At 37.6% G+C, this 24627-nt stretch overlaps 1 protein-coding gene across 1 annotated transcript in view; it reads left to right on the top strand.

Annotated features, from left to right (window-relative positions):
* Nucleotides 1-2170: 2170 nt before the first annotated feature.
* The window catches only part of LOC107594165 (talin-2), a 45066-nt gene continuing 22609 nt past the window's right edge, over nt 2171-24627 (top strand). Inside the window, exons 1-7 of the mRNA XM_016284127.1 lie at nt 2171-2182; nt 17267-17323; nt 19729-19895; nt 20021-20118; nt 21276-21405; nt 21902-21993; nt 24064-24219. Coding sequence (XP_016139613.1) covers nt 19760-19895; nt 20021-20118; nt 21276-21405; nt 21902-21993; nt 24064-24219 — 612 coding nt within the window. The 5' untranslated portion in view covers nt 2171-2182; nt 17267-17323; nt 19729-19759. The remainder of the gene's footprint in view (nt 2183-17266; nt 17324-19728; nt 19896-20020; nt 20119-21275; nt 21406-21901; nt 21994-24063; nt 24220-24627) is intronic.

Genomic DNA, 24627 nt, shown 5'->3' with positions numbered 1-24627 from the left:
CCACACCTGTGAGATGGATGGATTATCTCGGCAAAGGAGAAGTGCTCACTAACACAGATTGTGACACAGAAAGTGTGTATATATATATATATATATATATATAAGAACAAAAGCATTCAAGCTCAAGCAGAGAAAATGGAAAAAATAAAGCAGAACGTGCCAATTACAGTACAGAACATACACTGGAGTCAGCTTATGTTTATCGTGTTTATATTCTCACATCAAGTTAATGTTGAGAAAAACAATAATATCCACATGAAAGTTGGCTCCTCAGTCTGATAACAATAAGAACACGAGCTGCAAAGACGTTCCAGAGACACAAAGATAACAGTGTGCTAAGCAAACTTTCTTACAGCGCTTTGTGTTTTCTGTTCTTAAACCACTCTCCCTCAAGGAAACTTAAAGGAAGCATATGTCTCAAGATCATTTCGCTATCAGATAAGCTCTCTTCTCGGCTCACTCGGGGCACAGCTGCACTTACCTGCAGTCGTGAATGCAGTGATAGACAGCTGTCTTTCCTCAGTCGACTGGTGTTTGGATTTAATTTGATTTCTCATTGTGTTGGTGAACTGGAGATATTATGATAACTCAGTTCCACTGATTCATTTGATCAAAAGTAATTCCATTATCCATTTACCATTCCATTTCAGGGCTCGCAAAATCGCTAGCCCGACATCCCGGGGCTATTGTGTTATCTAGTTGGGCTACCAAAATTTATCACTGCCCTGCCTGACGGGCTATCTTGAATAGTGATATTATAATTCCTTCCGTGATTCGCGTTGTTTACTCACCTGTAGTGGTGAACCGGATCGTAGCTGATGTAGCACCTGTTTCTAGATCTTGCCGATTTAAAAATTCAAGCGTTTTAAACCATTCAAGCACATGAAGAGGCTAAAGAGAATTAAATTTGGTGCTCACACGCTGTTATTTGCACGCACACACTCAAAGCGCGCACACAGAGAGCGGCATTTCATACAGCGTGTGAACACTGAAATACTTCCTCTTTCGCGTCTCCTTGCACTTGAACGGACACATACACACAAAATTACCTCAAAATATACCTATACCTATAAATGCCTGCTGTTCCATAATCGCCACCTGCTGTCAGAGAGTGACATTTGCGTCTCATTCAGCCCGTTTGCTGTGTTTGTTTCATTCAGATTTTTTATGTACTGTAGTTTCACAAAGCTTAAGTTAGACCATTCTGATTTTACTTCAAATTTCTAAATTTTACAATCTAAATAACATGTATTTAGTATCTTTGTTTGGATGCAGTGGTTGCCTCTAAGTTTGAAAGAGCACAGGCAAAGTCTTAGTTCGTTTATATGAAGAGATTTCTTTTATTTGGATTATTTATTTGTTTGATTTAGGATTTGTTTTAAAATTTCAAGTTAGTTTTATTATTTGACATTTCAATTTCACAAAGAAATGTGCAGCATTTTGTCTGAGAAATAATAAAAGGACACCTTTTCATTTATAATTTGTCTTCTCATTTTGTTTAAAAAAAAATCGTGAGAAAACTGTATTGTAAAATCAATATCGTGAATCATATCGCATCGTGAGTTTTGTTAATTGTTACATCCCTATATGCTACTAGTTTTTGCTGTGGTATCGAAGAAGTAAAGTGTTCTTTAAATAATAAGTGTTATTTAAATAATAAAGAACCATATTTTTTTTGCTCATCCGAAAAATGATCCAATCCGTGACTCAAAATCTGTAATATGATCCGAGCCGTGAGTTTTGGGATTTGTTGCACCCCTACTCTCTTGACTTGTTATTTGAAGAAAAAATACAATCACTGAAGTTTTCGATCATGCTGATTTGTCCGCAGTGAAATTCAGCCAATGTCTTTTTTTTTTCTTTTTTTTTATTCGGGCTAGTTAAATTTATTTTGGGCTACCAAAATATGAAGAATGCCTGCCCGAAGGGCTACCAGGGATTTTGAAATTTTGCGAGCCCTGCATTTACCATAATTCCAATTACCATTATCCTTCCTCACCAAATGTTACATTTGGCACAATGCAGTCAGTTAGGTAACATTCTCCTGGTATCTGCCAAACCCAGACTCACCCATCAGACTGCCAAAAAGAGAAGTGTGATTGGTCACTTGACAGAACATGTTTCCACTGCTCCAGAGTCCATTGGTTGTGTGCTCTTCATATGACGCTTGGCATTGTACTTGGTGATGTGAGGCTTGTATGTGGCTGCTCGGCCTTGAAAACCCATTCCATGAAGCTCGTTCCACACATTTTTTGTGCTGGTATTAATGCCAATGGAAGTTTGGAACTCTTCAGTTATGGAATCAGCAGAGCGTTGGGGGGTATTATTATTATTTTTTAAATGCAGCACCCCCTGAGACCCCACTCTGTGATTTGTGTGGTCTTTTTCACTTTGTCACTTTTTTTCCAACTTCCAAATAAAACCACTTAAGGTTAACAGTGAATTTTTTGTTTTTTCCCCACAAATGTTTGTAAATGCAGACTGCATGCTAGGTGCTTGGTTTTACACACCTGTGGCAATGGGTCTGATTGAAATACCTGAATTCAATAATTTAGAGATACTTTTGTCCATAGTGTCCATGTAACATGCACAGAATTGAGAGAAGTTGTAAAGAATAAGTGATGGAGCTCCGTAAACTGAACGTACAGAAATGATCCATCACCCAAGTTATTTTGGTACACCATCAACTCATCTCAAGTATTATAAACATGCAAGTGACATTACATTTATATAGTTGTAAATGTGTATATATATAACTTTGCTACACAGTTCTTTAAATGGGCCTCACTGGTACTTAATGACAGATGGATCTATAGAGTAAACAGCATGGTGGATAGTGCTTCATCTCAAGACCATTTGCTTAACATATGTTAGTGTTAATATATATATATTTTTTGTCATAACCTTTTAAAATCCTATTTATCATGTAGCATTTGGACCAATCAGACACACAACTATTTGTTATATTTAACAAATAATATCTAATGCCCCCTCACCTAACCAAAGGGCCAACTATGAGGGTTTATTCAGTCAGGCTTCAGTATTCCTCGGAGAAAGACGTTTCCTCCAATGCAACAGCATCTGACACAACATTGAAAGACCGATATTTACAAGGAACATTGAAGTTTCAGGCTTTAAAGCACTCATAATAAATGTTGAAAGTGTTTTGTTGCATGAAGATGAGTGGTGTTTTAGCCTGTGTCCAATTTTATCTGTCTCTCTCTCTGTCTATCACTCTCAGTCTCAGTTTACTACCTTCTTGGCCCCCTCTGTCCTTCTAAAGTTGGAATTTGCCTTGACGTAGCGATGCTAATATTTGTGGTCGACCATCCGTTTACCCATCACAGTGCTCTGTGTTGACAGAACATCTATCTGAGTTATGGAGTGTATATGAATGTATTCTTTTATCAAAGGTCCGGGACTGGTAAATCATAAAAAAATAGTTATTTTATTCAATTTAAATTTGTTCTCTTTTATAAATGAACGAATGGCGCTTTAGCACCTTTGATAAACACACTTGATGACAGATGAACTGTTTTAGTTAGGGCTGTGCAATTAATCGCATGCGATTTTTGTCTTGCACATCTCGTCAGTAAAGCCGGTTCTGTGATTAGTAGTAAATCTCCATCACCTGCTTTCAGATGGAGTGGCATTTACTACACAGAGCCGTAGTTCACTGACAATTAGGCAATATCATGTTCATAATCGCAGATGAATCGCATTCGATTATGCACGCGATATTGCCTAGCTTGTCAGTGAACTACGGCTCTGTGTATTAAATGCCGCTCCATCTGAAAGCAGGTGATGGCGATTTACTACCAATCACGGAACCGGCTTTACTGACGAGATGCGCTTGACAATCACATGTGATTTAATTCCACAGCCCTAGTTTGAGTCAATTTAAGGCCAAATGGAACATCATTAATTAAAGTGTTGGAAGATGTGACACTTCTGCTGTTCTTCTCAAACTCATGATCCTAAAAGTACACTTTGTTTACACAAATCCCCACTGCCCATTAGGACAAGATCATGTTTAAGACTACGAGGGGTTTGGAGCCAGATGTCCTGTAGGTGATTTGTGTGTATTTATTGGTGAGGACAACACCAGTGGGATTCCAGCCGAGATCTAGTGTTGTGTTGCCGCACGGACAGGAAAAGCCAAACCTTGGTGTCCTGCTCCATGGCAGTTACTCCCATGTTACTCCCAATAATTTTTTTAAAAAGGGTGTCATGAGAGCTCCAGCTGGATTCGATTACACGTGGACAGCTCTGCGTTAATCAAATGCTTGGAAATATCCTTTTATTTGTGCCGCCTGTTCTTGGAGTTCCCTAATGCTTAACTAAATGGATACAGCAGACTAGAGCAGATTATCCAGGCATGTAACCCCTGACTGGCATGTTTCGTGGAAGGCTACATGGTGTAATCCTTTGAGGTGCATCTCGTAGTACGGGACATAATGTCCATAACCAGATCTGTGTGATCTGTTACAGCTGTGCGCTCTGAGGTCATAGTTGTGGCTCAGGAAATCATATGATCCTTACCTTAGATGTGGGCGGCATTACGACTGTGGTTCTTCCTGGCAGTGCATAAGTCATTTGTTAAGTATGCAGATGCTATTCTAGTGGCTTTACTTGTACCCTGTTTTAGAATGGAGCACTGCTGGGTCTACTAATATACATACATTATGAGTAATAGCCTCATTAGATTGTCTGGCAGTGGTTTTAGTTGCTAATCCCCACAATCTCAGTGACAGTTCAGATTAAGCTGTCTAGTGCGGCTCATTTTTCACAGGAATAGCTGCTTTATGAAAGTGTACAGCATGTAAAATGTTGCCCCGGTCTTGTTAAACGAGCTGGATTGTCATTGAAAATACAGTCATTAAACCAGCTAATGACTAGCAGGAGACTGCTGATTGGTTGCTTGGCTGCAGCAGGAGATGCTTTTGCAGATTTTGGCATTGACTGAAGTCTATTTCTGTTTGCAAACTCTTCACTGTTTGCAAAATTTTTATTTTATGTGCCAGTTCTGAAATGATCTGACTTGCTTTGAAGCTATGGAATGGAAATAGTCTTTATTAACTAATATCTAATATTGACATGGTTATCATTAGATTTCCATATATACTAGTGTTCAAAGGTTTGGGGTCTGTAAGAATTTATTTATTGATGAATTGATACTTTTATTAAGCAAAAATACATTAAGTGACAGTAAAGACTTATATTGTTGCAAAGGATATGTGTTTCAAATAAATGCTTTTCCTTTGAACTTTCTATTCATGAAAGAGTCCTATCACCAAAATATTATGTAGCAGCACAATTGCTTCCAACTTGGTTAGTAACAACAAATGATTCTTTTGCATAATAAAATATTCTTCTTGAGCACCAGATCAGCATATAAGTAGGCTGATTTCTGAAGGATCATGTGACACTGAAGATTCAGCTTTGTCATCAGAAGAATAAATTACTTTTTAAAATAGAAAAAATATTTCACAGTATTACGGTTTTGCTGTATTTGATCAAATGAATGCAACCTTGGTGAGCATAAGAGACTCAAAACATAAAAATATTAAAAAGGAAATATTTCAGATATTTTAGTAGTTTATTAAAAAAAAAGAAGAAAAAAAGAGGCTAATTATCTAATTCCCTGCCCAGTATTTTAATCTAATCAACAATGATGAGATGTTGTCAAGATGAGTGTACTTAGACACTTGCCATGTTTTGGAGTTTTGTTATTGTCTATATAAAATGTCTTTCCTGTAGGGTCCTAATTTACTATTGGTCTGAATCATCATCTTTGTACAGTTTTTTTTAACTAACTGTATTTGAGATACAAGCAAATGTAAAGGATTGTGGTATAATTCAATGTGTGAATGCTCTGCTAGTCTCTTCTTGGTTTTATGTGTTTTAATATGCTATGCAGAGTATGCGCTTTAAGCAGACTATAAGTACACCATTTGTAGGTTGATTTCTTCAATGTGTAAACTTTAGTTGTGTACAGAGTAGGGGTTGAACGACTTCTGATTTTTTGAAGTCGACTTTTATGTGATGAAAGTCGAGTCGAAGTCGACTAGTCGCTGATGACGTCATTAATGAACAAATAAGTCTGGAGCTGTGATAAACACCTTGTGCACAGCTATGGCATATGACACAGTGCTGCCCACATGGCTGTTGCTCCTATAACAGCTTTTTTTATCAGTTCTTTTGTCTTTAAGTCGTTATATTTCTCACAGATTTCTGCTCGTTCTAAATCAGATACAGATAAAGTAGCACAGTAAAGATTACATTAATATGAATGCATTAGTGAGAGAGCGATTATGTGTGTAAATTAATTCTACCTGGCAGCGTCTCTCTACTAGTAGTGAAGCTGTGGAATTTAGTTAAGAAATATATGCTTGAACTTTTCAGTTTCAGTTTTCAACATTTGAACTGTTTGGAAACGGAGCGTAAATGTGGAAGTCCTTCAAAGGTTTCTTATCCTGTTGTGCCCTCTATAGGACCAGCGACTAGTCGACGTCAAGCTTAAAGCGTCATGGCAGAGCATTGAAGTCGACTAGTCGATTAGTCGGTGCAACCCCTAGTACAGAGTAATAAAATTGCTCTGTTTGTTTAAAGGTGCCATAGAATGAATTGATACAATATTTTAAATTGTTCTCTGATATCTACATAGACGGTATGTGGCTTAGGTAAGGGAAAAAAATCTCCAGAAACGGTTTTACGGGTGACCGTCCTTTACAACCCTAGGATTTGTCCCTAGAATGAAATGGTCTGTTTTTACCTTATTTGGAAGGGTCATGAATAATAATGTTGAGTTCTGCTCTGATTGGCTGTTTCGCCGTGCATCTCAATCTCACAGTGTGGCTCATTTCAGTTGCTCACACAGCAGGAATGAAACACAGGGAAAATATATATTTCAATACTGTCTCTCGCAATTATATCGTTGGGTATCGTAGGATCTGTAAATCATTCGCCATCATCCTCAGTCATCTTTCCTTACTCTGTTTATGTGGTAAGTGAAATCTTATGTACTGTAATGTAACAGGCTACCGCTAGCAAGCAGCTAACCATATCCCTTTAGTGGCTCACATTATTTTATTAGAACGCGCGTTATTTGTTTTCCGTGCCTTTCTGAATACAGACACCAACCCATCCCTGCACAGCCTGTAACATAACATTTATTTCCATGATCTGCCATTTTCGCTATTATCTTCACAATTATTCTTCACAATACCTGCAGAAATTCGGATGATTCGGCTGTGCAGGTTCGGCAGGCGGCTGGCATAGAACATGGGTGGGTATATGCAAATGTTGGTGACGTAACTATTAGTGATCCCGACTGTAACGTCACAGTCAGTGTTATGTTCTGATTCGCCTATTTTTCAGTGGTCTTTTGCATGCATGAGATTTACATAAGAAGGAGGAAACAATGGTGTTTGAGGCTCACGGTCATTTCCATGTACAGAACTTTTATTATTCAACTATGCCAAGGTAAATACAGTTTTCCATTCTATGGCACCTTTAAGCATCCCGTCTAGACTGACCGATGGAAGGCAGGGGAAGTGTTTAGGAAATAAAGTGAGTGTATGTCTGTGCAGGTTTTTTTTATTTTCAATCACATCCATTTAACTGTGTTAAATAGATGTCACACTGTGTGGATGTTCCAGCTGTGTATAGCCGTGTCAGTCCCATCATCCACGACAGAAGCTGGCTGCCAGTGAAACAGACATTTTTATGTTTGCCCATTTTTTGGAGGAATAATTATTTTAGACTGATAGTTTAATGTGCCCTCCTACTTTTAAAATAATTCATACACCCCAGTGTCTAGACTAGACTGTATTGATGCTGCGAGTTAAAGGGTTAGTTCACCCAAAAAGGAAAATTGGCCCATAAATTACTTACCCTCAAGTCATCCCAGGTGTATATGACTTTCTTCTTTCAGACGAATCCAGTCAGAGTTATATTAAAAATTGTCTTTGATCTTTCAAGCTGTTTCATGACACTCAACGAGTGTTGCATGCTTCAGTCCAAAACAAGTTAAATAAAAAGCACCCATCCATAAAACACAGTGTCTCACGTGGCTCCCGGGGGGTGAACAAAGGCTTTCTGTAGTGAATCAATGCGTTTTTGTAAGAAAAATATCCATATTCAAAATGTAATAATCACTTTAATGTAGCTTGCGCTCACTGTTGTACACGGAAGCAGTTCCGGGCGGATGACCTCTGAGGTCAGCATTGCGCATGCGCCGGTGAGTCTCGTGAAAACCAAAGTTTGTTAACAGGAGCAAAGGAAGCAAAGTTTCCTTACTTTAGCAAAGGAAAACCAGTCTCCTCTTGGCTTATATCGAAATCCTCCGACATTCTTCTTTACAAATCCTCGTTTTTGTACTTCTAATAAGTGACCATTGTTTTGTTTTGATCTTTCCACCTGTGTCACTTCTGAGCGGCGCATGCGCAAAGCCGACCTCCATACGACATCCTCCCGGAACTGCTTCCCTTTACAACCAACAGTGAGTGCAAGCTACATTAAAGTGATTATTACGTTTTGAATATGGATATTTTTCTTACAAAAATGCATCGATTCGCTACAGAAGGCCTTTGTTCACCCCCCGGAGCCGTGTGAGACTTTTTTTTTATGGATGGGCGCTTTTTATTTAACTTGTTTTGGACTGAAGCATGCAACACCCGCTGAGTGCCATGAAACAGCTTGAAAGATCAAAGACAATTTTTAATATAACTCCGACTGGATTCGTCTGAAAGAAGAAAGTCACATACACCTAGGATGACTTGAGGGTAAGTAATTTATGGACTAATTTTCATTTTTGGGTGAACTAACCCTTTAATCTAGCCTGGAAGCTTATTGAGTTTTGCTGATCCAGCAGGAATGATGCTTGTCTTTCAAGAGCCAGGCTTCTTAACGGCTAACCGCTAACGGTCTGTGACAACACGGATTTTCATTTCAATCAAGCCATTTAATCAACATCTTTTGAAGAGACATAATGGCTTTATATGACAGCCAGTGTTCATTTAGGCTTTTACTCCCATACCTAGACCACATCAAAAATGTTAAAAGAGAACCAGTGAGGTTTCTTCTTACGCATATAGAAGTTTTTATTTCTGAAAGTTACAGTATGTTTTTTGAGTACATTGAACTCTTATCCCAAAAGATCAAGAACAATTTGATTTCTCATGATTTTTTAATGATCAATTTCTGTATTGTTCAATACATTACATACTTTAAATAGTCTTTGCTTTAAAGGGATCGTTCACCCAAAAATGAAAATTTGATGTTTATCTGCTTACCCCCAGGGCATCCAAGATGTAGGTGACTTTGTTTCTTCAGTAGAACACATATGATGATTTTTAACTTTAACCGTTGCAGTCTATCAGTCATATAATGCATGGCAATGGTAACAAAATCTGTGAGAGTAAAAAGAACATGCACAGACAAATCCAAATTAAACCCTGCGGCTCGTGACGACACATTGATGTCCTAAGACACGAAACGATCGGTTTGTGCCAGAAACCGAACAGTATTTATATCATTTTTACCTCTAATACACCACTATGTCCAACTGTCTTTGGGCGCACGCACGGCATACACGTGAGGTGTGTATGGGCTCTGGCGTAGTTTACGTTAAAGAGTGTGTTGATATCCAGCCGAAGAGCAATCAACCATAACTTCAGGCGAGCAGGCTCAGAAGTTGGGAATACGTGGAAAATCACCACTCCCGAATGAGTTCGCGCGAGAGAACGTAATCTTTTAGTTTTAAGTCGGTTTGAACAATCCGAATAAGCGCAAGTAAGTACCATTTTGATTAGCCGTTGTACATACAATGACTGAGCACTGTGTAAACAATGAGTGACGTATACGCGCGAGAGATCACTTCCGGCGCTTGCGTAAACTACGCCAGAGCCCATACACACCTCACGTGTATGCCGTGCGTGCGCCCAAAGACAGTTGGACATAGTGGTGCATTAGAGGTAAAAAATTATATAAATACTGTTTGGTTTCTGGCACAAACCGATGTTTCGTGTTCTACTGAAGAAACAAAGTCACCTACAGCTTGGATGCCCTCGGGGTAAGCAGATAAACATCAAATTTTCATTTTTGGGTGAACTTTCCCTTTAATGTAGGCTGAATATGGACTGAATGTTGCTCTAAATGAACGTGTCATCCTGCTTGAACATGCTGCATGTACAGAGGATTGTTCATTCTGTCTTTCAGTAATGGTGAGTCATTGGGAAGCCGTCTGACGCACTGATGTGTTGCCAGCATGGTCATGTGAACTTCACCGCCTACACAAGTCAAGGCAGTGACGGCTAGGGCTGCACGATTAATTGAAGAAAAAAAAAATCATGATCTCGATTCATACATAAATGCGATCTCATTTCTAAATGACGGCGATTCACTTGCATCTATTTCCCTGCATTCAGATCACGCTGCATTCACGTGTTGGGGAACTGAGCGTGGCGATTACCTGTGTCTGTCCTTCTTCATGCCAAGTCATATATTAGTGAAAAAAAAAATCAAAATATATACTGTATCTCATTCTGTTCACCTTCAGCATTCTTTAGAGCATTTGCAGTACATTCGTAAGACAGACGTAAGTGCCGTTATGTACTGAAGCTTTGGAAACAAAAACCAACAGTTCAAAAACATAAATATAAAAGTGAAGAGAGTAATGCTACATTTTGCCGCCTTCTCCTGCGCCGTTATTAAGCAACGGGGTAAACATCTGCTGGCTGATGACCACGGTTTGGACCCAAATAAAAATAATATGAACGCAGTCCAGCAGGGGGAGGGGGGAGCAATCGAACTCTGGTTCGGACCAGGCAATCGAACAAAGTGTGAAAGCACCCTTAATGATGACTAGGGTTGCAAAAAGGTGGAAAATTTCCAGTAAATTTCTGAAATATTCCAGAAATTTTGGAAACTTTCCAGGATTTTTGGGAATATATCAGGGATTTTTGGAAAGTTTCCGGAAATTTCATCCAGCCCTTTGCAACCCTAATGATGACTCATTCATAACGCCAGTCCCTTGCTGCCACCTATGGCGTAACAATGTAACTGCACTGACTGACAGCCTTCACATAATGGGTTACAATTTTGTTCAGTTTAATATCAAGTATTGTATGCTTTTTAATAAACCAAAGTATCCTAATATAGATAGTGTTTAATAAAAGCTAAATTTATAATATAGATAGTGTTTAATAAAAGCAAAGTCCTATTAAAATGTTCATTGTAAAATGAATATTTGTTTAGCTTATTTCAAGTCAAGTCAAGTCTGCTTTATTGTCAATTCTTCCACATGTACAGCACATACACACAGAGAATTGAAATTGCGTTACTCTCAGACCCTTGGTGCATACAGATAACATAAATACAGATAGGTACAGATTAAATACAAAATACAACTATACAAATAAGGTAAAATGTAAAAAAATATATATATGAAGCACAAGGCATATGGAGGATAGAGTGCAAACCAGTAAAAGTAAACAACAGTGCAGATATAATGATTAGGGTGCAAAAAACAATGATTTGTAGTGCAAAAGAGCTTATTTCGACTAAATTATTCAAACAATTCCGCATTAATATTCTGCATTAAAACAACAGCATCACTGTAAATAATACAACGATCTGTGGTATTTTTTTAAAGTGTACATTTTTTTTTAACAGTGACAGTCAACAGAGAGCTTACATATCACTTGTATAAAAGGTAAATGATCGGGATCGATATCGGCCGATCATAATGTTAGTTATTAGGGATTCAAGCACGAAGTGCTGAAACCCTATTGTAATTGTTAGTTTATGAATAATTATCAAAAAAAGGTTGAGCTTTCAACTCACGGTCGCAAAGGGGCGCCAAAACATTCGTAAGGGGCAGGGCCAATTTGACTAAAATGGCTATAACTTTTGAACGGAATGAGATATCTTCACCAAACTTGGTACATAGGTGTATGAGCTTAATCCTTGGTTAAATTTAAAAAATTGCGCATCTCTACCACTTGGTGGCGCTATAAGAGGGGAAAAACAAAAATAGCTATAACTACGCAACCGTTGGTCCAATCGACTTGAAAATTGGTATGCAGTGTCTTTGTCCAAAGTGGCACAAGTGTCTATGAGGACATTCGCGTATCTAAAAAAACATGGCCTCCATTGGCCAAACAATTTTAAGCACATATTTGACAGGGTTAACGGAGGTCGATCGGAACGAAACTTGGTGGGCATGTTCAACACATAGCCCTAAAGGTCTGTAAGAATTTTGAAAGAAATCAGCCACTGGGGGGCGAAATTGCGTTTTTCAAGTGCGTAAACGGTTGTATATTGCACGATTTTTCACACATCAACACAATATGCACATCATTTGATATACCTCCTCATAACGAGCAACTTTGCCACAAGAACCATTGCTGTCAATCAAATCGTTCATTAAATAATCACAAATATGTTAAAAACTTACTTTGGCGAACTAGTCCTAGGTTTTTCACTCAATCTCGATCAAACCACTGCAGTAATATTCTCTGGACTCTCTAGATCAATAATTATCAAAAAAAAGTTGAATTTTGTTCTTTGGTTACCTTTAACGGGGTCATTTAGAAAAGGGCATAGTCAAATATACCCCAAAACCTATAAAGCCTAAACGAAACTTTACGACTTTACGAAACTTGGTGAAAACATGTGTCTGACAACTCTTAACAAGCAAGCAAAGTTTCATGAATATCGGTGGCGCTATGGCGCTATAACAGTAAACAAAGTATCCAAAAACACAATATTTCAATTATAACAGAATTAAACTGTCCACAAAACGTTCATATATTCACACATACACTAAATCTTGATATCACAAGATAGATCTCCTCATGCTGAACAACTTTGCCTCTGGGACCAATGTTGTGAATAAAACATGGTAATTAAATATTCAAGATTATTTAAAAAAGCTACTTTGCGAACTAGTCCAAGGTTTTTCGCCCGATCAGAACCAAACCAGTGCAGCAATACTCTCTGGACAGTGTTTATGAATAATTATCAAAAAAAAGTTGAACTTTCAACTCACGGTTGCAAAGGGGCGCCAAACCGTTTGAAAGAGGCGGGGACAATTTTATTGAACGGAATGAGATATCTTCACCAAACTTGGTACATAGGTGTATGAGCTTAATCCTTGGTTAAATTTAAAAAATTGCGCATCTCTACCACTTGGTGGCGCTATAAGAGGGGAAAAACAAAAATAGCTATAACTACGCAACCGTTGGTCCAATCGACTTGAAAATTGGTATGCAGTGTCTTTGTCCAAAGTGGCACAAGTGTCTATGAGGACATTCGCGTATCTAAAAAAACATGGCCTCCATTGGCCAAACAATTTTAAGCACATATTTGACAGGGTTAACGGAGGTCGATCGGAACGAAACTTGGTGGGCATGTTCAACACATAGCCCTAAAGGTCTGTAAGAATTTTGAAAGAAATCAGCCACTGGGGGGCGAAATTGCGTTTTTCAAGTGCGTAAACGGTTGTATATTGCACGATTTTTCACACATCAACACAATATGCACATCATTTGATATACCTCCTCATAACGAGCAACTTTGCCACAAGAACCATTGCTGTCAATCAAATCGTTCATTAAATAATCACAAATATGTTAAAAACTTACTTTGGCGAACTAGTCCTAGGTTTTTCACTCAATCTCGATCAAACCACTGCAGTAATATTCTCTGGACTCTCTAGATCAATAATTATCAAAAAAAAAATTTTGTTCTTTGGTTACCTTTTAACGGGGTAATTTAGAAAAGAGCATGGTCAAATATACCCCAAAACCTATAAAGCCTAAACGAAAACTCCAAACTTTACGAAACTTGGTTAAAACATGTGTCACATGAGGTCTAGTCCGAGGTCTTTCGCTCAATCTCGATCAAACCACTGCAGTAATATTCTCTGGACTCTATAGATCAATAATTATCAAAAAAATGAATTTTGTCCTTTGGTTAGCTATAATGGGGTAATTTTAAAAAGGGGCGTGGTCATATATAGCCAAAAGCCTATAAAACCTAAACGAAAATTCCAAACTTTACGAAACTTGATGAAAACATGTGACAGAAGACACTTAACAAGCATGCAAAGTTTCATGGAGATCTGACCCTAGGTGGCACTATAACAGTCATAACTGTTAAAAATCATCATATTTCTTTGGTAAATTACCTGCTTTTGCCCAAAATGCTATTTTTAATCATAGATTTAAGGGGTTACAGCCATGTTAACAAAATCTTTTTCCTTATGTGCTTAAATGCCTTAACTGCTTGAACCCCGGTCATTGCTGCTTGCAGCTATATTTTTATTTATTATTGTTAACATTCTATTATTTATGTGTAACAGCTTACAGCTTTTAAGTTATTCACTTTAAGGTGTGTAAAATATCCAGCGCTTTATTATAACTGAAAGTCCTGTGTAGGCAGCACTTTTTTTACTTTTTTTTTTCTTTTTTTTCTTGAGTGCATTAAATGTTTTGGATGAAAAAAATGAGAATCGTGTGAGAGAATAGTGCTCACAATTCCCATGGAGAAAAATAATGATTGACATTTTAGCAAGAATCGTGCAGCCCTAGTGACGGCCATGTCTGCTGTTCATCACACAGGCCTTTCCGAACATCATACTTTAACAGTCACTCATTTTTTTCCTCTATCCATCTCTCCTTCAACTTATAACTTATTTTCCAGAGTGCTCTTGGCAGAAAAGGATGTCTGAATATTTGTAATTGTGATTTAATTAAAATGGCCACTATACTACTTTTTCTGTGTTTTATTATGGTGCTATGAGTATGATTTATTATCTTCTTTTTGTGATTTTAATTTTAATTCAGAAGCTTGGCGTAAATGATGAAGAGCTCATTTTCTGTATGCGTTTAAAGTTGTCTGGCAGAGTTGTTCAATCTCGATCAAACCACTGCAGTAATATTCTCTGGACTCTATAGATCAATAATTATCAAAAAAATGAATTTTGTCCTTTGGTTAGCTATAATGGGGTAATTTTAAAAAGGGGCGTGGTCATATATAGCCAAAAGCCTATAAAACCTAAACGAAAATTCCAAACTTTACGAAACTTGATGAAAACATGTGACAGAAGACACTTAACAAGCATGCAAAGTTTCATGGAGATCTGACCCTAGGTGGCACTATAACAGTCATAACTGTTAAAAATCATCATATTTCTTTGGTAAATTACCTGCTTTTGCCCAAAATGCTATTTTTAATCATAGATTTAAGTGGTTACAGCCATGTTAACAAAATCTTTTTCCTTATGTGCTTAAATGCCTTAACTGCTTGAACCCCGGTCATTGCTGCTTGCAGCTATATTTTTATTTATTATTGTTAACATTCTATTATTTATGTGTAACAGCTTACAGCTTTTAAGTTATTCACTTTAAGGTGTGTAAAATATCCAGCGCTTTATTATAACTGAAAGTCCTGTGTAGGCAGCACTTTTTTTACTTTTTTTTTTCTTTTTTTTCTTGAGTGCATTAAATGTTTTGGATGAAAAAAATGAGAATCGTGTGAGAGAATAGTGCTCACAATTCCCATGGAGAAAAATAATGATTGACATTTTAGCAAGAATCGTGCAGCCCTAGTGACGGCCATGTCTGCTGTTCATCACACAGGCCTTTCCGAACATCATACTTTAACAGTCACTCATTTTTTTCCTCTATCCATCTCTCCTTCAACTTATAACTTATTTTCCAGAGTGCTCTTGGCAGAAAAGGATGTCTGAATATTTGTAATTGTGATTTAATTAAAATGGCCACTATACTACTTTTTCTGTGTTTTATTATGGTGCTATGAGTATGATTTATTATCTTCTTTTTGTGATTTTAATTTTAATTCAGAAGCTTGGCGTAAATGATGAAGAGCTCATTTTCTGTATGCGTTTAAAGTTGTCTGGCAGAGTAGGTGCTATATTTGATGAAGAACTTACTTTGAAAGAGTTTAAAAATGATTTTCTATATAGTATGTGGAATGAATGCAATCTGAACTCATTAAATCTGCATTGTCATGTAACATACATTTGCTTTGCTTCCCTGCCATTCATGACTCCGCTCTTGTGACCTATTAGGACAGTAAAGTGTCTATCAGCTGTCCATTTCAGAATCTCTGTGGTAGTAGTAGGTCATCCAGGTATACTTTTCAGCTACTGTTTTTCGAATACTGTGTATTCTGACATACTACTCTGGTGTGCTGTTTTTTTTGGCTGCTATATAGTAGGGAAGCACAGTAGGCATATTTGAACGTGATGAAAAGGTAACACTGTTGTTGTTTGCATCACGTTTGTGAGTGATTAATCAGTGCAGAGTAAATGGTCTGTGCTGGACTCTTGTTGACCTCTGTAGTGGTTGAAAGGCAGCAGCTGCTGCGCAGATGTTCCTACCACTCACTGAGGTCACTTACCACACACACAACGCAACTCAATACAGCAGCAGCTCTATGACCCTCATCTGCTGTCTGGGATAGTCACACCAGTCTCATGGTGAAGTTTGTGTATAGTGGTTGATGACTTGTAGACAGTGTTCAGGGGAAAAAGTCATGACGTTCTTTCATATGCTGTTGTTTTCAGATTTACAGTAGAAGAGCTTGGTTCTTATCTGATTCTCAATATTTCTTTCTTCAGCTGCTATTTTTGTAAGATGCTGTAGTGTATATGTGTTAAAATGCTGTTTTAAGCTCTAACTTGATTTGCTTTCACCTTTAATTTCACCTTTTATTTAATAGGATAATTTGGTAGTTTAGGAGTTTAGTGTAAACGCTTGACTTTTAAGAGTGTTTATAGGCCTCTGGCCTTGAGTCAGCTCTACAGTCGTGAGATCATTAGTAGATAGACCAGGGTTAATTACTGCGGCTTTAACTCATTCCTCATGAGACTCTAACACACACACACACACACACACACACATACACACACACATCACTGGTAGGATTTACATCTTAAATTAGCTGTTTTTTTTCCTCAAACTTGCCCATTTGTGATCGCTACCACCTAACATGGTTAATAGGATTACATTTTTGGGTGAATAATCTGTAATTCATTGCTAAATTGATAATGTGTAGACTTCTCCTTTGGCAGTTGTGATGGAAAAGAACTTTAAAGCTATTATGTGGATAAACCCTTTCGGGTTCAATTCAATATCCATTACTGTAGTTTCACTTGAATGTTTTTTTTTTATTAGCATTTTGAAAGTTTTCTTGCTCCCTTATTTGCTTGTCTGATCATCACTTTTTCTTACAGTCTCCATAGCTGTGAAGATCTGCAGTGCTTCAGAGTTGCATACGTCTCAAATTTACGGTAAGACCAAACCCTCTGTACCTCCTTCAAATTTGTATATGTATATGTCTGTCATTTTATAATTTAATGTAATTTGATGTAAGTTTGATTGGTCAAAGCATTTGATGCTAAGAAAATAAAGCTTGTTTTGTTGTGAAGCAGTGTAAATGTTAACTAAAACTAAAATTTGGAAATTAAAAAAATTAATAGGTTAAAATAACAAATCCAAATATGTTTGTTGAAGTACAAAAATTACTAAAACTTAAATAAAAATGAATGCTGTATAGAAATATTTAGAAGCAAACTGATTAAAAAAAGTAGCAAAATGACTAAATGTGAAAATATAAAATAAAAGTTAATAAAAAAAAAAAACTAAAATGTAGTGAAGAGGTACTAATAAGATCATTCATAATTTACAGGTTTAGCTAAGCTAAATTAAATATTTTATTTTGACTATTTGAAGAGTTCAGATGATTAACTTGAAACTTTGTGGAGGGTGGAGTTTAGCAGTGTAATCATATTTCAGTAGCCCACAGTTTCTATAGTAACACTGGTGACAGACAAGAGCCACGTCTAATTGAGTATATGACTCTGAGAGAATATAACTGCTGAGTCTCACTGATATGAGGCTGTGGAAATATAAGGTTGTGTTAATTGACTGGCTGAATGTGTTTCATTACTGTAAGAACTTGAGTGAGTAATCAGACTTCAGTCGGTCTGCTAACCTGAATGCAGCATGTGATCCTGTTGAAGGTCTATAAATGGAAGGACATTCTCTGGAGTGTTATGATTTTCAGGCTCTCTTGAGTCACCAGTGGGCTGGTTGAGATAGCGTGTGTGGATCTATACGCTGGAAACATTGAATGTAGAAATCTGTGCTGTGCAAAAGCAAATAAATTGTTTGTGATAATTTACTGGACAAGTTGTGGCTGATCAGACAGGAACTTTAAGAGCTTTGTGTTGTTCCAGTGGCACTCAGCAGCAAGGGCTGGTATATATTGGGTGTTATCGAATTGAGGTGTTGTATTTAAAGGTAAAGTGTGTAATTTCTGCAACACCAGATGGAATTGCATTAATGAAATTTGTTTCCAGACTGCTTTTCTGAAAACTGCTCCTCCACCTCACCACCACATCTTCCATATTTTGCACATACGAATAGTCTGCCCCAAACTGGTGGGTAACAGCAATAAAAATTATGTTTTGGTATAAAGTTTTAAGAATAATTTCTGTTATGCATATGTTTTTCTTTAATGCTTTTCTGCATAGTGAAAAAAAATCATATTTTACGTGTTTTTTGAATATGAGGTAGCAGTCTGAATTTAATGTGGTTCGATAAAAAGGTTGTTTACTGAAAAATAATGGCAACACACATCTTTCTATTTAATTGTCTCCTAGGGCTGCACACAAACAGTGTGACCAAAGTAAAGTCTTGATTCATAAGAAAATTATTCTAGTGAACCTTTTGTTTTAATGAATCTTTCTAAAATAGTCACAGACTTTAGCATTTGTGAGTTTGAAGCAGTCTGATGAATCCTTCACTTAGTGAACCGAATCATTTGATTCAGTGAATTCCAAGTTATTACTTCAGTGATGTCTTGAAACAAAGCAAGTCTTTCTATACTTAATATATGCATATCAGACATTTTGTCACGACTATTGCATCTCCAACAATGGTCTTCCTGATCTATATATGTCTGTCTTTGATGGCTCAGAGCTCTACAGCTTGTCCCTGACATACTGTGTCAGATCACACTGCCAAACTCATGCCCGTGTTTATTGTGCCAACTGTGCACAAGAACATCCTCAATCCCCACAGACACACATACAGACTAAAGATTAGCTAGATGCTGAGAGAAACTCTGACTTTAAGGTAATAATTCTGGTTCTTTATTGTTTATGGATGTCATGCTGATTTTGAAGTGGGGTTAAACGGTGTTATAAGTATCTTTCTGTTCCAGCAAGGCCTGTTTGAACCATGAAGTGAAACTGTATCCTCTGGCTAGTATTATGTTGTGTCTTTTTCCTTCAGTGTGTGTTTAAACTAGTCAGTGTTTCATTAATGTGCTGTTTGGATGGTGCTGAAAGAGTAAAGGCAGCTGACTGGGAGTTCAGGTGTTAACAGTAAAGACTTTGTGTCTGTGTCATTCAAATCTTACTGACGCCAAACTTTTGAACGGTAATGTCTATTTATAATTTTTTTTATTATTTAGTAAAGGAACACTTTGCTGACAATCAGTATCTGCAGTATCTTAATGAATCTGCATTAATTAACACTGAAAATGGTTAACAATATTTTCATTTACATATTTTATGAGAGTGTTGATTAATCCTAAAATCAGTATCGTTCAAACGCGCACACATTCTCCCGCTTGCTGTCTTCAGTTCTCCATCTCTCTCATTGTCATTTCCCCTCGTTCTCTCCACAGGTGCAGAGTCTGTAATAAATAAGCTGGCAGGATGGTGGCGCTGTCACTGAAGATCTGTGTGAGACAGTGTAATGTGGTGAAGACGATGCAGTTTGAGCCATCAACGGCTGTGTACGATGCATGCCGGGTCATCAGAGAGAGGGTTCCAGAAGCCCAGACAGGACAAGGTGGGACACCTTACTTTCTGTGTTCTTTGTAGTATAGTAATGTTTACAGTGATTGCAAATCTGGTTGCTAAAGCTGTATCATTTTGCCAAATTCAAGTTCTAATACAGTGTCTGTTGTTTCTCAGCTTCAGAATATGGGCTGTTTCTATCAGATGAAGACCCCAGGAAAGGCATCTGGCTGGAAGGAGGCCGGACGCTGGACTATTACATGCTGAGAAATGGGGTAAAGCCTTTGATCTTCGGTCTCTCTCTATTTTACAAGCTCCTGTCAAATGTTCTGTGACATGTCTTTGCACTCTTGTCTTGTTTTGTGATGTGTCTTTGCCCATGTTTTTTATGCTGAAAGATGAGAAGAGGTCTTAACTCTGCTCTTGGTTATTTTTATAGTCTGAGTATGTGAGAGAGAGAGAGGAAAGGCTCCCCTTAGTGTCTACACTTACTGAGACAAGCAACAGTGCTGTGATTAAAGACATTTGTCACTGCAGCATGTGGTTTTTGTTTATATTTGTTTACACTTGTGAGTCTCTGTGCTTGTGCAGAGGAGTGTTGTATATAAAGACAAAGCCGAATGCTTGTTCCCAGGAAGAAATACAGATTTGTGTGTGCAGGGTAAATTGAGATGTGTTAAATGAAGATTTCATCAGTACTGTTTCATCTTTTGTTGATCAAAAGACCTATTCTTCACCCTCATACACGTACACAGATGTTCATCTCTGTCTTATTTTGCATAAAAAACTGCACAAACTGCTTCACATACGGATTCCATTTAATCTTTGTTTTGTAGGTAATTTCAGCCTTAGGTGTGTGGTCTATATTTATTTTTATAAGCTTTTTACTTTAAAAACTACGTCTTCCGTGCATACTCAACCATTTATAGTCATTTTTTGCCTTTGTACTGCACAGATTAGATTTTATTTCTGCAGCTGGCTGAAAAGAAGACATGTTAAAATCCAAGACGATGTCAAAATAGCTATGGTCCAGAATTTCATTCAGAACCAAAGCCTAAAACCTAAGCTTTCCTTAAACTTAAAGGGTTAGTTCACCCAAAAATGAAAATTTGCCCATAAATTACTTACCATGAAGTCATCCTAGGTGTATTTGACTTTCTTCTTTCAGACGAATCCAGTCGGAGTTATATTAAAAATTGTCTTTGATATTTCAATCTGTTTCATGGCACTCAGCGGGTGTTGCATGCTTCAGTCCAAAACAAGTTGAATAAAAAGCACCCATCCATAAAAAAAAGTCTCTCACACGGCTCCGGGGGGTGAACAAGGCCTTCTGTAGCGAATCGATGCGTTTTTGTAAGAAAAATATCCATATTCATATTAATTTGGTGCAGTCAGGAAATGCTGGTCAAGTCCCTCTGTCTCTCTCTCTCAGGACATTCTGGAGTATAAGAAAAAACAGAGACCTCAGAAGATAAAAATGCTGGATGGAGCAGTGAAGACCATCATGGTGGATGATTCCAAAACTGTGGGAGAGCTGCTTGTCACCATCTGCAGTAGAATAGGTCAGTGATGCTCTTTTAGTTTGTCATATGCAGTTACTTTCTCAGGTTCTTTTGAGGGGGCATCCGTGGCAGTCCTGACTCACTTGGTTGCCATTGACACGTTTAAAAAAGAAAAGAAAAAAAAAACTGTAAACTGTTAGTCTAGTGGTATAGTTTTTATTTGAAGTGCAAGGTGACCTGGATTCAAATCCCAATGGTTTGCGCATACCTGTAGGTGCATTTCCATTGGACTGACCAAATATAGACATGGGGACAGTTGCATAAACATAGACACTATGTTAAGACTGTGTCTTACAAACTAGTTTGACCAGCTAGCAGTTAGCCAAGGGGTAATCAGTCTTACTTTTTGGATTCACATTAGACCAATCTAGCTTTTTGTAACTGACTTTAAAAAGTTATGACCAGTCTTGAAGAAAAGAAATTGGATGACTACATTTTTAAGACTAGTCTAAGCAGTTTATGCAACACACCCATGGTTTCTGCCATTGCTTTTGAGACAAATACATTTTTCTCCATATACACTACCTGAAGTATGTGAAGCTTGCGAGATCCCTCAGAACATATGGAGTGTCTTTCTTCTTGGTGAAGGTAAAGTGTATGTGTGTTTGTGTGCTGTACTTGGATATACCTGTATAAGCTATGTTTGTTACAGTGGAGTTTCCTGACTTTTTAGACTAGGGTAAATAATAATTAAAAAAAATTAATTATAAAAATTGTTACATGTCAGTGCAGTTTATTCACTTCACTTTTGTGTGTTTTTGTTTTTCGGTTTGGTTTGGTTTGGTTTTGGCCTTTAGGTATAACCAAAAATTGACACTGTTTTCTGCTTTGATTCTCTCTGCAAGAAAAGTATTAAAGATCCTACCCCTGAGTTGATTAGAATATTAAAGGGGTCATATGATGTTACTAAAAAGAACATTATTTTGTGTATTTGGTGTAATAAAATGTGTTTATGCGGGTTAAGGTTAAAAACCACATTATTTTCCACATACTGTACATTATTGTTTCTCCTCTATGCCCCGCCTTTCTGAAACGCGTCAATTTTTACAAAGCGAGGTGTGCTCTGATTGGCCAGCTATGCGTTGTGATTGGCCGAATACCTCAAGCGTGTGACGGAAATGTTACGCCCCTAACATATACTGTGATGCTGTGTCCCGGCAAACTTACGTTTGAATCCTCAGTGGCAAATCCTTTAAATGAAAACGTACTTACAGACTGTGAGTCAGAACAGCCGGCATTGTAGTCTGGATCAGGAAACAGTCCTCCATCAAATGCGCAGCACACATTTGAATATTTGGGTTGAAGTGTTCTGGAACAGTGTTGTAAATACAACTTAACCACTGATTTCTAGTCGTGTCCTTCCAAAAGAGGAAGTTGCTTGCGGCAACCACATGTGACAGGCTGGACTCCGCTTCGTCCACGGTGAAAGCCGATCCGGCGATCCACAGCGCAAAGTTGATGTATTTCCTCAGCAACCAGCACGGATCAGCTCTAGGCTTGACGAAGCAGATATTGTCCTCTTTTGGAAGACCAAGCAAAGTAGTTTCACTTTCACAACGAAACACACGGCAACAACAATACTAAAGCGAGAATCAAAGTTACGCCTTCTTTCTTTGCGTGAACATTTGGGCGGTGTTATGCAAATCTTCCCACATCCTGACGTAGACATATGGGGGCGTGTTTAAACGAGCCGTTTTAGGTAGGCGTGGTTGACTCTTAACTTTTATAAAGAATATCTCTTTGGATTTGAGACTTTAGTCTTTGCAACTTTACAGATCTTCTTTATGCACCAAGAGCTTGTAACACTCCTAAGAGAAAGGAAAAATTTAAATCGCATCATATGACACCTTTAAGTGGCACTTGGGATGGCCAATCAAATTTCTTGTCTAGGGATACCCATATGGACGCACCCTGTTTTTTATGGGTTTACCTTCACATCATATTTCCGAATCAGATCACTTATTGTAAAGGTGTTTTTGAGATTAGCAGTCCTGAGTCACTTTTGTACCCAAGTCCAGAAATATTCTTCGGCCTACATGTTGCCAATCAATGTTCTCATGAGAGCTTTCATCATTCAAGAGGAATTCCACCTCTAGAATTATCCCATGGCTTCAGTGCAACCCCCCTCTCCTGTTCCTGGCCGGTGGTGGTCTGCATGACTCATGGACTGATTACAGTTCAGCTCTGCTTGAGTTATAAAGTTAAGGTGGAGCAGATGTGCTTGTGCCTAAAATAAAGATCATAAGGTACTGATTTTCGTTTTGTTCTGGCTTTTATTTATCACGTACGGCCAATATAATTATTCTCTGTATTCATGAACTCAAACTGTTTCCAGGTTGTTGTTTTTATCTGTGAATTAATGGTAAATACATTTGTGCAAAAAGCTAAAGTGAAAAAGGTTTGGCAATGATTGACTGTACAACTCAAAACTCAAGACAGGACAGCAGAGCTCAGCTTATCTATCTGCTGGCATCTCAGAGAGAAAAAGTGTGGAAACAGAAGAAGGATGATAAGCTTGGTGCAGGAAGAATTTTATTGTGGATGTATATGTGTTATTATATATTTTGGTGGACCATTTTTATTGTTCTGAGCATAGTGAATTAATCTCACTTTTTTTTTTCTTTTTTCTTTATTTCTGTGTTTGATTTTGTTTCTCAGGAAAAAATGAAAAGTAAAAATAAGCTGGTCCCTAGGCTGCTGGGTATAACCAAAGAATCAGTGATGAGAGTGGATGAGAAAACCAAAGATGTGATTCAAGAGTGGCCACTTACTACAGTGAAAAGATGGGCCGCCTCACCTAAGAGCTTTACACTGGTACTTGCATAACTGCATAACATACATATTCTTACAGACTTACATTTGACTTTCAGATGGCTCAGATATCTCAGGTGCACCTCCTGTGTGTGTGTGTGTGTGTGTGTGTATTTATCTATTTTAAAGTATTTAATTATTGTTTTATTTCATTAATATGTAATTTAAAAAAACAGGGTTAAAATAGCCAGGTCAAACATTATGTTTTCAAACAAATATGACTTTGATAAGGGAGTTCTGGGCATCCTAGAATACTGTTATATGTCATTTTTAAATTCCATTTTCAGGGTTTCAGTGTGACCTTAGAACTGTGGAACCCACTGTATCTCTCTCTCTCTGTGTGTGTGTATGTATGTATGTATATACACACACACACACACACACACACACACACACACACACACACACACA

The sequence above is a fragment of the Sinocyclocheilus grahami genome, unplaced genomic scaffold, assembly GCF_001515645.1.
Source record: "Sinocyclocheilus grahami isolate Dianchi unplaced genomic scaffold, SAMN03320097.WGS_v1.1 scaffold10.1, whole genome shotgun sequence".
NCBI classification, from domain to species: Eukaryota; Metazoa; Chordata; class Actinopteri; order Cypriniformes; family Cyprinidae; genus Sinocyclocheilus; species Sinocyclocheilus grahami.
Note: the sequence above shows the minus strand (reverse complement) of the source record. Positions and strands in the feature narration are given on the sequence as shown.